The sequence below is a fragment of a genome, unplaced genomic scaffold, assembly GCF_019419815.1.
Source record: "Pyrus x bretschneideri cultivar Hongxiangsu unplaced genomic scaffold, Pyrus_bretschneideri_v1 Contig13, whole genome shotgun sequence".
Lineage (NCBI taxonomy): Eukaryota > Viridiplantae > Streptophyta > Magnoliopsida > Rosales > Rosaceae > Pyrus > Pyrus x bretschneideri.
Window position 1 is genome coordinate 1,804,934 of NW_025999424.1, and position 13,026 is coordinate 1,817,959.

At 37.6% G+C, this 13,026-nt stretch overlaps 2 protein-coding genes across 2 annotated transcripts; both read right to left on the bottom strand.

Moving 5' to 3' along the window:
• Positions 1 to 2,615: 2,615 nt before the first annotated feature.
• LOC103964007 (CASP-like protein 4A1) lies at positions 2,616 to 4,952 on the bottom strand. The gene is made up of 3 exons (XM_009376884.2): positions 4,327 to 4,952; positions 3,720 to 3,855; positions 2,616 to 2,896 (listed from the first exon to the last, which is right to left on the bottom strand). The coding sequence occupies exons 1-3, from the start codon at positions 4,875 to 4,877 to the stop codon at positions 2,702 to 2,704; spliced, it is 882 nt and encodes a 293-aa protein (XP_009375159.2). The 5' UTR covers positions 4,878 to 4,952; the 3' UTR covers positions 2,616 to 2,701.
• A 1,181-nt stretch (positions 4,953 to 6,133) lies between these two features.
• Positions 6,134 to 9,919, bottom strand: LOC103963949 (protein farnesyltransferase subunit beta). The gene is made up of 14 exons (XM_009376826.3): positions 9,698 to 9,919; positions 9,280 to 9,366; positions 9,061 to 9,166; positions 8,879 to 8,914; positions 8,635 to 8,717; positions 8,479 to 8,532; positions 8,317 to 8,368; positions 8,082 to 8,146; positions 7,780 to 7,836; positions 7,487 to 7,559; positions 7,267 to 7,353; positions 7,027 to 7,189; positions 6,756 to 6,859; positions 6,134 to 6,609 (listed from the first exon to the last, which is right to left on the bottom strand). The coding sequence occupies exons 1-14, from the start codon at positions 9,808 to 9,810 to the stop codon at positions 6,373 to 6,375; spliced, it is 1,317 nt and encodes a 438-aa protein (XP_009375101.2). The 5' UTR covers positions 9,811 to 9,919; the 3' UTR covers positions 6,134 to 6,372.
• Positions 9,920 to 13,026: the final 3,107 nt, after the last annotated feature.

The following is a 13,026-nucleotide window of genomic DNA, read 5'->3' on the forward strand; positions in this document are numbered from 1 at the left end:
GGTTAGTTTTGTGTATTCGACGTTATGAAAATATAAACTTATTGTTCATCTATATTGTTGTAACAAGTGTGTTACCCATGTAATACTTGAAATGAAAGACACTTGTATCAATGTGAAGGTCAAAAATCTAAAAATGAAGCTTAATATGGTAAAAATTAAATAATAAATGAAATAAATAGACCCGTGATTAAGATACCGTATCACTGTATTAGCAGGATGATTGGAATAATTTTCAAGGAAATATTGGGCAACGATGTTACGATTTTGCTTGGCCAATTAATTATCGAAAAAGAATTAGTCGGTGAGGCACCAATTCCATGATAGGGAATCTAAAAAGGATGCAGCAACAAACAAGTTTATCAACTAACAAGAGACGGTGTTTAACTATAATTAATTAATTAATTAAGTGGATTTCAACTAATTAAGTGGGAGCTGTCTCATCTTTAATACCAGCAACCCCTATTTAGCTAAGGTTGGTGTAGTGTGGGTGTCTCTCTTCGACCAGTAGTTTGGACCATTAGACTTATGTGTCCCACATTTTCTGCTATTGATTTGTCGACTATTGAACCTATCATAGAAGATTCCAAGCTCTTTATAGTCGCTAAAGTTTCTATTGCTCATGTTCGCCGTGATGCTAACTATGTAGCTCATAGAATTGCTAGGTTTGCTCTCTATTCGGAGAGTAATTATACTTGGTTTGGCAATCCTCCTATGTTTATCTGTGATCTTCTGGAGGAGGACCTCCTCTTTCCTTGTACTGTTTAGCCTAGTTTATAATCTTGGAATGAAATATATCGTCTTTTTATCAAAAAAAATGTATCCCACATTTGAGTTTTTCGTAATAAAAATTATATGAAAAGGCAACTTGTTATATAGGTAGCCGTGCGTGTCAATGGATCTTCTATACTAGTAGTAGTGGATGAATCGTTTTCTAAAATAAGGTTTAATTTCTTTATTAGAAGAATAAGCACGGTTATTGCTTTGTCACAACATTCCGTCGGATTAGACTCCTAACTTGCTCGTTAGAAGTACTTAAGGAACAAAAAAATTAATCATGAAAAGATAAAATATGGACATCATTTGTTAGAACATTGTAGGCCTTTGAATTTTGGTGAAATACACATAGTAAGAGGTGAGGCATCAAACGTGCAAGGGGCAATATGACTACTCTAGTCAACTAACCTAACCACCTCCAAATCACAAACTAATTATGCATTAACGAAAATGGGGAGAGAAAGAGGTTGACAGCTTGACAGGGGTGGAGATTAGGGCTTGTTGGGTGGGCTAGATGAGATTTAGCCTTAAGGATAGTATTGGATTGACAAAGACTTGTAAGACGGGACTTGTAACTTATGTATAATGATATGTTAGATAACCCACTCTATTGTTGATTCATAACTCATTCTGTCCAGTCTTATCCATCTAACATTTTGATACAACAGACAATGTACTGAACTCAAGTACATTTTAATTGGTCACAACCTATCACATCCAGCCTACCAAACGGCACCTCAAAGCCCTCGAAGTAGCCAACCATCCTCTTGAAATGAAATCAACTGGGTTGAGAGATGCAGCAACCACCTTGATCAGCGCCTGGTCCTCCAATATTTCAGGAACAGCCACATTCGGATCGAACTTCAAAACATCTGCAGAATTTCCGTACCCTGAGTACACCCACGCCTTGTTTACAAATGGCACTGAAACTGGATCACTTGAAGCTGCAGCAGCCATTGATGCGCTGCAAAACCACAAAAACTTGCAAAGGGCCCGGAAAGGGTTGTTGTTGTTGTGAGCAAATGAGTGAGATATGGTCACAGTCTGAGATCTTGACAGCGTGTCGTTTGGTGGCGAAGGAGAAGGATGCGGAAGCTCGGTGTTTGCCTACGTGGCCATGCAAAGAAAAAACTCCAAACCATGCATCTGGATGCATTGTTATTTGAGGTTCATTGTGTGCGACAGCATGTTATGCATTTGAAGTCCTCTTTCTTTTAGTCAAATCTGACATTGCGGACTTTATAGATAAAAACTAGCACTGAAGTTCTCTTCCTTATTTTTCTTATCATATGTTTTCTTCCTTATTGCTCACACCTACAAGAAGAAATGTAAGAAGAAAAAAACCGACAGTTTTCAAGTTACTTAGCTCATTTGCAAGTCCTTACGTAAGAAATCTCTGTAGTTTAAGCGTTTTTCAGTGAAAGTGCTAATGGTAAAATCAAATCAAAGTTTTAAAACTCACGGGCACTTTAATATTTTTCAATCGAAACTTCACAATCATGTCATCAACACAGACCTTCATTTTCCCAAGAAGTAAGTCCACGTTATGCTTCTCATTCTCTTTGTTACATACAAATGGCCATCGGTATTGGAAATGAGATTTGGCCCAATCGATAAACCAATTTTCACGTTGAATGTCAGGTCTAAGTCAACCGTCCGACCAAATACATAAAGGGATACCCTACATTCGATTCCACGTGAATAGGACCGTACGAGACCTGAATGTAGGGATCCCTGTACGTATGAGTCTTTTGTGGGACGGCTAACGTCGAATGGAAGCTAAAGAATTTATCCTAGCCTAAACATAATTTTGTGCCGAATCATCAAAGAATCATGACGCAGATGCAACACAAGCATAGCTTTCTCTATATAAGATAAAAGTACATCACTTTTTCACCGTCCATCTATATCTAAGTATGAAGAAGAACTACATGGATTTTAGAGTACAAAGGGTGTAACCAGAGATGAGGGAGCTTGAGGCAAAGGCGACGAAGGCAAGGAAGGACAATGCCACGGACGCACAAGCCATTTCCGGGAACTTATCTTTGCCCCAGTTCGACTCCCAGTCGTCAACCCGAATCGCAGCCGAAGAAGACGCCGACATCAAAAGGTAAGTTAAAATCTGCCATGCCAACCAAAACCATTCAACTAATAAGTTTCACATAACATAACATAGAGGATACAGCAAATAATCAGAAGATACAGTAAGTAATCAGAATGCAGAATATGTATTGGGTTTTTATTTTTACGCTTCGAGAATCCGCGACCACATAAAAACAAGGATACAAGTGCAGAAGAACAGAATTACAGGAGTGTGAAAATCGTTGCCCTTCTGTACGTTGTACTAATTTAAGTCGTTTAACATTTTTAAGCAGTCACACTGGTCATTCCAATAAGTTTGCTTTAAGATAGAGTGACCCCAAGCTAACAAGATTCTCCGCTTTGTGAGGGTCAGAGGTGACCCTCTATCATACGCAACCTTACTTTTTCTTTACAAAAATGCTATTTCCACAACTGAAATCCGTGACTTTATCATAACAAAGAAGTAACTTTTCCGATGTGCTGATGCTAATATGTTTGTTTTAAGATATTCTAAAAAAATATGAACACAAATGGAAATGTAGAATCATTATTGGGTAAAAAGGCTAGTAGAAAAGGTATAAAAAAGGTGGAATAAAAAAAAAGTCGAGAACCAATTGATCCAATATTATCTCATGATGAGATTCTGTTTGGATTAGAAGAGAAACTTCTATAGACCGTTATGACAACTCTTACATCGAGAATGATACTAAACCAAAATCCCATTGAGTTTTTTGTGAGCACAGTCGGACAGTTTGGGTGAACCGGCTGCCTTATACAAATTTTTCAACCCTCCGAGAAGGCAACAATTTCTGGGGCTAGATTAGGTAGAATAATTAAGTATAATATTAAAATTAATCACTTGCCTGATCCAACAAGAAATCAAGGTAATAGCGGAGATGGTGCTGGATTACATGCTTTCCACTGGTGAAGAAATAAGTTAAATCATAAGTTTGCAGCCCCGAATACACAAATCCTATCACATTCACTGCCAAGCAGAACCTGCAAATTCACGTCAAATTCACAAATCCAATTAATAATCTTCTTCCTTTTTAATATCTTCCTCAAACCCACTATCATTTTTTACCCCAAAAAACACTAATAATTCAACAAAATTAGAAATGGTGATTGCTTTTCTAAAAAACACTTTTGCTTAGAAGCGTTTATATTAGAAGTGATTTTCTTTACAATCTAAGAAATGTATTTAGTATTTCTGCTAAACATAATTAGACGGTTTTTTTATTGACTGAAAACACTTTTAGCTCTTCAGGAAACACAAATTGTTACTATACAATAGGAGAACATAACAAAAACGGAAATACCACTGTAATGATATACGGTATTGTGTTATCCAAGACAATCACACACTTTCATTACACTACAAAACGAACAGCTGTGTGTATTTGACTTGCATGCCGTCACAGTGATATTTTCGTTTTTTCGATATCAGTGCTTAACTGACAAGTGACAAACCTGAACTCCTTGTAGCGATAGAAGGAATCTAAAGCCCAACCCTGGTTCTTGTCAGCCGCCATGACAGAGAAAGAGATCAAACACAACGCAAACCCAGAAATCCTTAACCCAAACAAAGCCCTCCTCACCACGCTCTCCCTCCTCGACCTCTTCAGTATCGACAACTTGGGTCTCAAAGTTGGAATATTTACACCCGAACCACCACCGATTCTACCGCCACTCTCTCCCCGAACCGCCGTGGTCCCATCAAACCCATCTCTGGAATTGGGACCCACAACCTTGGGCTCAGCCCTGAAGGACTGGGGCGGCGCAAGCTGCGGCGACGCCGGCTTGGTGTCTGCAGGTGCGACTGTGATTTCATAAGCGAGAAAGGTTTGATGCGTCGAGGAGGGTGTTGGAGAAGGGGATGGTGTTTCTGGGAAGCTCTGCTTTTCTGCTTCTTCTTCATCATCTTCTTCTTCCTCTTCCTCTTGCACTTGTTTTTCGTTGTGTTTTTCTTCTTCTTTGTGTTGTGGTGGTGTTTCTGGTTGGTCGTCTGAAACTGTTTCCATATTTTGGTGTGGACTCTGAGTCTCAGTCCGAGTCTGAGATGGGTTTTTCCCTACATCTACAATTTGACAGTTTTTTTTTCCGTTTCTTCAAGAAATTAATATGGAGTGACCAAAAGAAAACAAATCCAACTTGTCGCTTTCTCATTCCCTGCACAACAGATACCCACGTGTAATCAGAGTTCGACTCCCGTAAATGACTTGTTCAAATTTTTAAGTACAGACGGTTCGTTTGAAATTCTTTAAAAAAATACTTTTAAAATAATTGAAAGCGTTTCTTATGAAATAAATTTAGGATTATAAAAGTACTTCTGCTCAACTTATTTAGACGATTTTTTTTTTTACTCAAATCCCTTTTAGCTCTTAAAAAACATAAATTGTTACAATACAACAAGATCAAACGTAAAAAATACACCATTGTAGCTGTATGTATTGTGTCATCCAAGACAATCACACAATTTTTCAAGGACCCGTTTAGATTTTTACTAATGGTTTGATAAACATTTTCACAAAAACGTAGTGTTCTGTGTTCCTAATCAATGACGACGTTACGTGTTTTAAGTTTTTCGTAATTACAGTGCTTTTGGTTTTTGATATGGTCACAATGACGTCCTGGCACAAGGTTAATAGCAGCATCCGAAACCAATAGTTGATTGCCACGCATTTTAAACTTTCTTAAGCAAGCATTGCACAATTGGGTTGAAGATTTCGAGTCCGGATCCTCCTAGTGAGGATTCCGGAGATTCGTAAATCATGTCTGTTTATTGTATATCGTGTGGTTAAAAATTATTTTAAATATTTTTATTTAAAAATAAACATAAACAGTACTTGATAAAAATTGATCGCATAATGTACGATAAACAAACACGATTCACATATTCTTATAATTCTCATCAAAAAGATCCAGAGAGAATCCTGTTGAGAAGTTTTCCTCCTAAACTTGTTCATGTTGCTATCGTGGTTGGTATCAATGGGACCACCAGTGACACCGCCAAGCGCTAACTGCTCCACAAATGGTTCTGGGCGGTGGGGAATAAAACCTGCTAAAATCAGTTGAAAGCAGAAACAAGTAAGGGCAACCGAAGCCAACAAGATTCTGTGCTTTGTGAGGATCAGAAGAGGAATGTCTATCATAAACAGCCTTATTCTTGCTTTGCAAAAAAACTGTTGTCATGACTCGAACATGTGACATTTCTATCACAAAAGAGCAACATTTCTATTGCATCAAGACTCGTCATGAGAAAACATAATCAAATCGATTGGATTAATGCAGTATTAGATTATTTCTTTGTCATTAATAAGAATACATGATTCATACAAGTACAGAAACATCAGCGAAGACCATGCCCTTAATTATTAATGTTACAAGCCTAAATTATGCATCATTCATCCAGCCCTTAAGCAATCCGAAGGCGGCCCCGCCCAACGAGCCTTGGCCAGACAGTCAAGTGGTGCGGGCGTCTGGACCGAAGAACTCCTCCGCCGAGGAGTTTATTGCTCAGTCTCTTGTAAAGAATTCCCTTGCTTCATGGTATTTCTCTAGGACAACATTGAAGAGGGGATGAATTGGTTCCAACAAATTGGAATAGGGACCCATGACTGCCCCAGGCAACACCGGAGAGTCTTCGTCGTTCGACCAAATGTGTTGACATACAGAAAGACCACTTAGACAGTAGCATGTGTGGTAAAAGTCTCTCGATTTCCCGGGTTTGTCTTTCATTCCTCCCTTCCCCTCCTGCATTGACAAAATCAAATTGATATGTAACCCCCTCGGAAGTAAGAAACTTACAAATTAGAAATATGACCGATTAAGATAACATTGCTTGAGATGTATCTTGCATCCAGTAATCACAGTGTAAAGTTCTATCTTAAATATCAAACCTGTGAGCATAAAAGTATATATTGTTGCAATGCGATGCTGTGAAAAAGTGGCTCCGATATTACAGGCCTCTTGAGAAAATCATAGCCGATATCATTCAAATTCACTGCACACGAAACATTTAGCCATGCATATAAGAACGGGAAAATTGTAAATTTATAAGATAACCACATAACACATAAATTAGAAAATATGGGTTTAACGAGGTGAATCCGTTCTTGTAAAGGATAGATGGACAAAATCTTAAATATGCCCAAGTCGCTGTCAGCCTACCTCCTGGTGATGTAGTGCCTTCAAAAAATTTCCCCTCTTCAGATATATTAGATGTTGTAGAAGTCTGCGCGCCATCCTTGGTACACTGCCCTCCATCATCCCGAAGCGTGAGTTGTTCATCAATAGTTGAACGTACTCTTTGTAATATTGGAAAAACACCTCCCTGGTCACTGAATAGTTAACATAATACATTCAACTATGATTGAGAAGGATCCTCAAGGAGAAAAGACAAAGAATCACCTGCCAGAAGGAGTAGCAACCGTCGACCAATTTATTAGTCCTCCCCTGAAATCCACACTCTTTCCCCTGTCGAAATGTCAACCAATCCTAATACAATAACAAACGACTCAAACTGCAGAATAAAAGCAGATAAACAAATAACTATACAAATTTTCACATTTAGAAGCAGTTATAAATATCTGTAATCTGCATCGCACGAAAGAGATGAAAATTTTCTTACAATTAGTCCAGGCAAGTCCAAACGATTGACCTGATTGATTAGAACCATTGTAGCTACCCCACAATAAGTGTACCTGAAGGGAAAAAAAAATCGGATCTAAGAAAGGCTCCAAAGGAATGCACACATGTATTTTGACATGTGAGCGAATGGAAAATGGAAAAGGAAGTGAAAATACATCGTCTTAATATTTCACATGATTTGACATTAGTAGTATATGCAATCTTCTGAATGCGTAAATGGGAAGAACATAAAGATAGGCAGGCAAAAAATTGACATTTAAGTCTGAAACATACCCACCATGGGCTTCAGCACCAGGCTCCCCAGAAATACCACCTTCATACGTCTGACAACTGCAAAGAGAGGACGTTTAATTTAACCAAGATATAATGCCATTTGTATCAAGAAGAAAATCTTCAGTCCATGACTTAACGCAATCAAAGGCAAGAGAAAGAAAGTCATTAAAAAACAGATGTGGAAGAATCAAGGACCATTGGGCAAGCACTCCACAATAGCACAACAACAATACAACGCATACTTCAAAATATCAAACAGACCTAAATTTATTTTCAATAAAATGAATGACTCGGTAAGCAACCTTAAGATGAAGCTTCCAACATTTTGAACCAGTTCATCATCCAAAATGTTCAAAATGCTTGCTACCTGCAATGACGAGTAAAATTGTCATGATGAAAATTAAGCAAGCATATAGCAAGCCGGTAACAAAGAACAGAACTATAATGCATTAGAAAGGACGCTCAGACTAGTACTCTGCCCCAATGTATTTGTGTTTGTGTGTGTATGTGTGTAGATAGACGGAGAGAGAGACTAACAGAAACCGCAGTGTAGCAAGCCCGGACATCAATTTCTCCACCATCATGCATCCTAAGAAGAAGTAATTAGTGATGGTAAATGTACATCAAAGGTATTGAAATGATCATTGTACAAATAAGTCCTCAAACTATAGAACCACACAAATCAATGCGATATCTAACCTGAAGCCTCCGCTTGGATGTTTCATTTGCCGCAAAAACTTGTAAATTTTACCTCTGAAAAGGAAAAAAAGAACATGTCAAATCACTTTCAGAAGGCTATAAATTGCACTGTTGTGAAAAAGAATTTTTTCCTTAAATGGAGCATAAACTGATCACCTATTAATTGATGAAAGCGCCTCCTCACCACCGAGGGTTATAAGTGCATTAACTGCAGCGTAAGTCGTTGCAAGATGTGGCATCTGAGAAATCAAAGAACACGCTAACAATTGTAACCAAAAGAATGCAAAGCACTATGTTGTATAAGCCTGGTCAAGCTATCACAACTAACACCAACAGAGTTAAACAAAGAGATATCGATATTGGAAGCCACAACGTCAAATACTGAGACCAATATACTTGCCTGTCCAGGTCCGCCACCATATCCACCCTCTGGGTCCTGGAAGCAAAACACAACTTCGTGACAATCTAAACATACCATTCTATGATAACAAAACACTAAAGATCACTGTTTTCTTTGTTCTTAGTGGTGAAGGAAACTAAAACACCGGCCCTTCATTACATTCCAATCGATTATTCACAAACCTGACAACGGCTTAGAAAGTCAATGGCATTATGTTCCAGTTCATCGTCAACAGACTCCTCTAGCAAAGCCAATGAGTGCAGAATCCAGTAACAAAGCCAAGGCCGACTGCAAACAAATGTACACAACAATTGAACATGCCAAAAAAATCAAAACCCCAATAAATAAAAAAACCATGAAATTCAGCTCAAAAATCACCACAGAGAGAGAGAGTGTTATACTTGGCATCCAAAACGCAGAAGGAGGAAGGGAGTCCTCTGAGGCCTCTGGTTAAATACTCTATGTGACTATCACGCTGAAGCTCAATCCTTCAAAAACCAAAAACCCAACAAAAGTAAAAGAAAATAATCAAAAGCTACAACAAGAACGAACAACAACAACAAAACTTTATCCCACTAAATAGGATCGGCTCTATAAATCTTAGAACGCTACTGCGCTCGGTTTCACCAAACTTCTACAACAAAAACGAACAATTAAAAAAAGAAAAAAAAAAAACCAAGTTCGAATCTCCTTCCTGCAGTTTAATTAGATAAGTTTAAAGTAGAATATCGCTCGTATCGAGAAAAAAAACAAAAGGGAAATTCTTTGTAAACCCGAAGGATTGACTGAGAGTGGAAAGTAGGAAGCTTTTTTTCTTACATGACGGATTGGGCTTTGGGTGGGAGGTTGCCGAAGATTCCGTAGATCCCAAAGACCTGACTCTCCACCATCCACTGATCGCGCTGAGTCACGGTGGCGACCGGACTCTCCATCTCCGCCGTCCTCCGACTGACTTTCCACTAAATTCACCGTTCTGCAATTCTGAGCTCACCCCACTTTTCTCCCGTACAAACAGTGAGCCGAGCTTGCTGACCGGGAAGAAAGAACCGAGTTTAATTGGGCTTAGTTTATGTATCAAAGTCACGAGCTGGGTTCCTATATAAAAAGCCCAAATTTTTTGGGCTGTCAACTGAGTGGATGAGGCCCGTTTTGGATCAGCTGCTTTTTGTTATAAACCGCGGCTAGGTTTGATTGTTTGGTATGAGCCTTACATAAAAACAAAGATTTTCGTCGGATTCTCTTTATAAACATCCTTAAGATCTTTTAATTATATTCGTTTACCGTATATTGTGCGATCAGTTTTTATCAAGTACTGTTTATATTCAATTGTAAATAAAAAAAATTACAATAATTTTTCTAAAAGTGCTTGTAGCTATTTTAATAACACATTCAAACGAGCTCTGGATTGTTTTAACGAATTTCTACAATTTGTAACACTTGTTCTCCAACAATTTAAAAAAAATTTAAGAGATTTTCTAAATCTCATGTGGTAATCTTTTGACTTTTTAATTCTACATCTTAAAAAAAAAAAAAAAAAACTTTGTAACGTCGTTGTCAAATTATTTATAATATTTTTCTTAAGTGCACGGTTCGTTAAAACTGAACTATTGCATTTTTTTTTTTTTTTTTTGAAACCACTGAACTATTGCATTTATGACAAACATTAAAAGTTATAAATTATAGGGGTTCAATTCGATTTTGCAAACTTTTTCAAATATGGACATCAATGTTTTAAAAGATGGTAGGCGTACGTCTAAGTCACTAAGATGGGATGGTCTAGGCAGGGATGATGCGGACTAGGTAGATTTAAGTAAATGTATTTATATCGTATAAATAAGTGTCCTAATTATACTCAAAAAATACATAATTACAATGAGATATATAAATTGTAAAATAAAATGACATGCAAATTAAAGTATTAGAACACATAGAAAATATGAGAACAAGTAGATAACGAGTGTTCATCTAAGATTCAACAAGTCTCTTATAATTTATTAAACAAAAATAAAATGCAAAAAGAAAGTTGTCGATTTCTATTTAAGTGAGAGTCACGTCGTCGCGACCTAGACGAGTCTAGACGGAGAAGGCATGCTAGAAAGACGCCTAAGGAGGTATATGCTCTATTTCTTAATTTTCAAATGCCTAGAGATTGATCAAGCATTGACCACTAGACGTAATCTAGACGATGGTAGTTGGAAATTTTTAGCACATAAAACTTGTTGTGATGCCACTTTTTTGGGTACGTAGTCATTCCCGCGGGCAGGATGCCACCTCCACAAGATAACTTAAACAATTTTGTATTTGCCATGTGGTCCAATTATTGGATGTATCTTCCACGTAAGTGAGTGGATTAGGATTATGGTTTTGTTGATTACTATTTTGATTCCCTTTAATAATTAATCAAGTTCACGTTTTTATTTTCTTTTTGTCAATGGTGCATTTTTATTCACCATTCTTAAACGGTAGTGCTCACAACCATATTTATTATTGTTTGATGAATTTAAATTTTAAAATTTGTGTCTAACAACAACATAGATTTTAAAATTTAAACTCATCTAACTGTTATAAATTTGATGTTGAGCATCACCATTATTTGAAAAAGTTTTTTATTATACCGGAAATAAGGTGCAGTATATCAAGTGTTACAAAATAATTTATTGAAATTATTTTATTTCAAGTATCCAATCAATTGTTTTATCATTTATGATACTTGATATATCTGAGTCATGTTTCTTTTCATTACATTAGAGTGGCGGCCAAAAGTATTCTCTGTCGAAATTCAAGTTCGAGTTGAAGACCTCAAATGAAATAGTGAACTCCTGCCCCAAGTGTATACCTTGTCGGGTAAGTGCCTTTGGCGCTTGGGCATTTTTTGACCAAATGCAGATCACGTGTGCCCACCAAATTACAAAGAGCCTTTCACCACTTCCACGGGACACAACCACCAAATTTCCCCGCCCCGCCGGCTCGAAAGCCTTTGCAGAATCACAAAGGGGACAAATTGAATTTTGATAGATCTACTCTAAGAGCAAGTATAGTGGGAAGACAAGGGTTAGGTGCTAGATGCTTTATTTGACCTCTTAATATGCAACTATTCATGAAATTTAGCGCTCACAAAATTTTGTTGTTTTAATCGTGTGAAAGGCTAGGGGCTAAAAAGTGTTAGGTGATTTGGTTTCGTTGGTTACCTGTAGTGTCCTAAACTGTCCTCTAAAAGTGTTTGGGCAAGACTTGGGGTTAATTTGGCCTCATAGGGAGCCTTGGATACCAACTAGCCTAGGCTGATGGAGAGATATTTCAGTGTAACCGGTACACGAGGTGATACATCACGTGTTATTATACAAATGGTAGGAAATGTGTGCTAAAAAGTTAATAACTTGGAGCACTTCCCCCGTGTGCTCCAACCTGAGGGACAGGCGTAGGAACAGGGCCAAAGAGCTCGAGTGATGAAGACCAACATGTGTTTTGCGAGCGAGCTCAAGCAGGCCCGAGGGAGAGGCTAGACACAAGTCGCCGGCCTGAGCGCCCAAAAGGAATGTGACATGGGTTGATGTCAGGATGATGTCAGCCATGTTTTTTATATGCGCGTGGGTGCGTGTCATCCGACAGAATTTCAGGCTTGGGGCCCGCGGCGCACATGGAAATGTTACCGTTGGGAAGGCCACGTGACTTCCCCACGTCCGTTGGATTTCAACGGCTACAATTTCTAGACCATTGAATTCCAACAGTAAAAGAAATAATAAAAAAATCTTATTTAATATCAACCGTTGGATCTGATATTAACTGTCCACGTTATTCATCTTTATAAATAAATTTAAAAAAAAAGAAAAAACAGTTTAAAAATCAGAAATCTTACAGTTGTGCCACGTGGCACAATTTGGAGTGTTGGAATTTAAAATTTTTTAAATCCAACGGTAGAGATTAATTAGGTGAAAAAAAAATGTAAAAAATTAAATAAAATCCAAAAAAAATGATTTTACTTTTCTGTAAATACTTTCTCATTATATGAAGGATTCATAAAGGATTAGGTTGTAGATAATGTCATGTGACATGCTGTCATTCGTTAAAAATTTGATCGAAATCTATCATCAAAGATTACAAACCGATTGTTACACGTGGCGCGAAATGATTGGTTAAAAATCTTATTG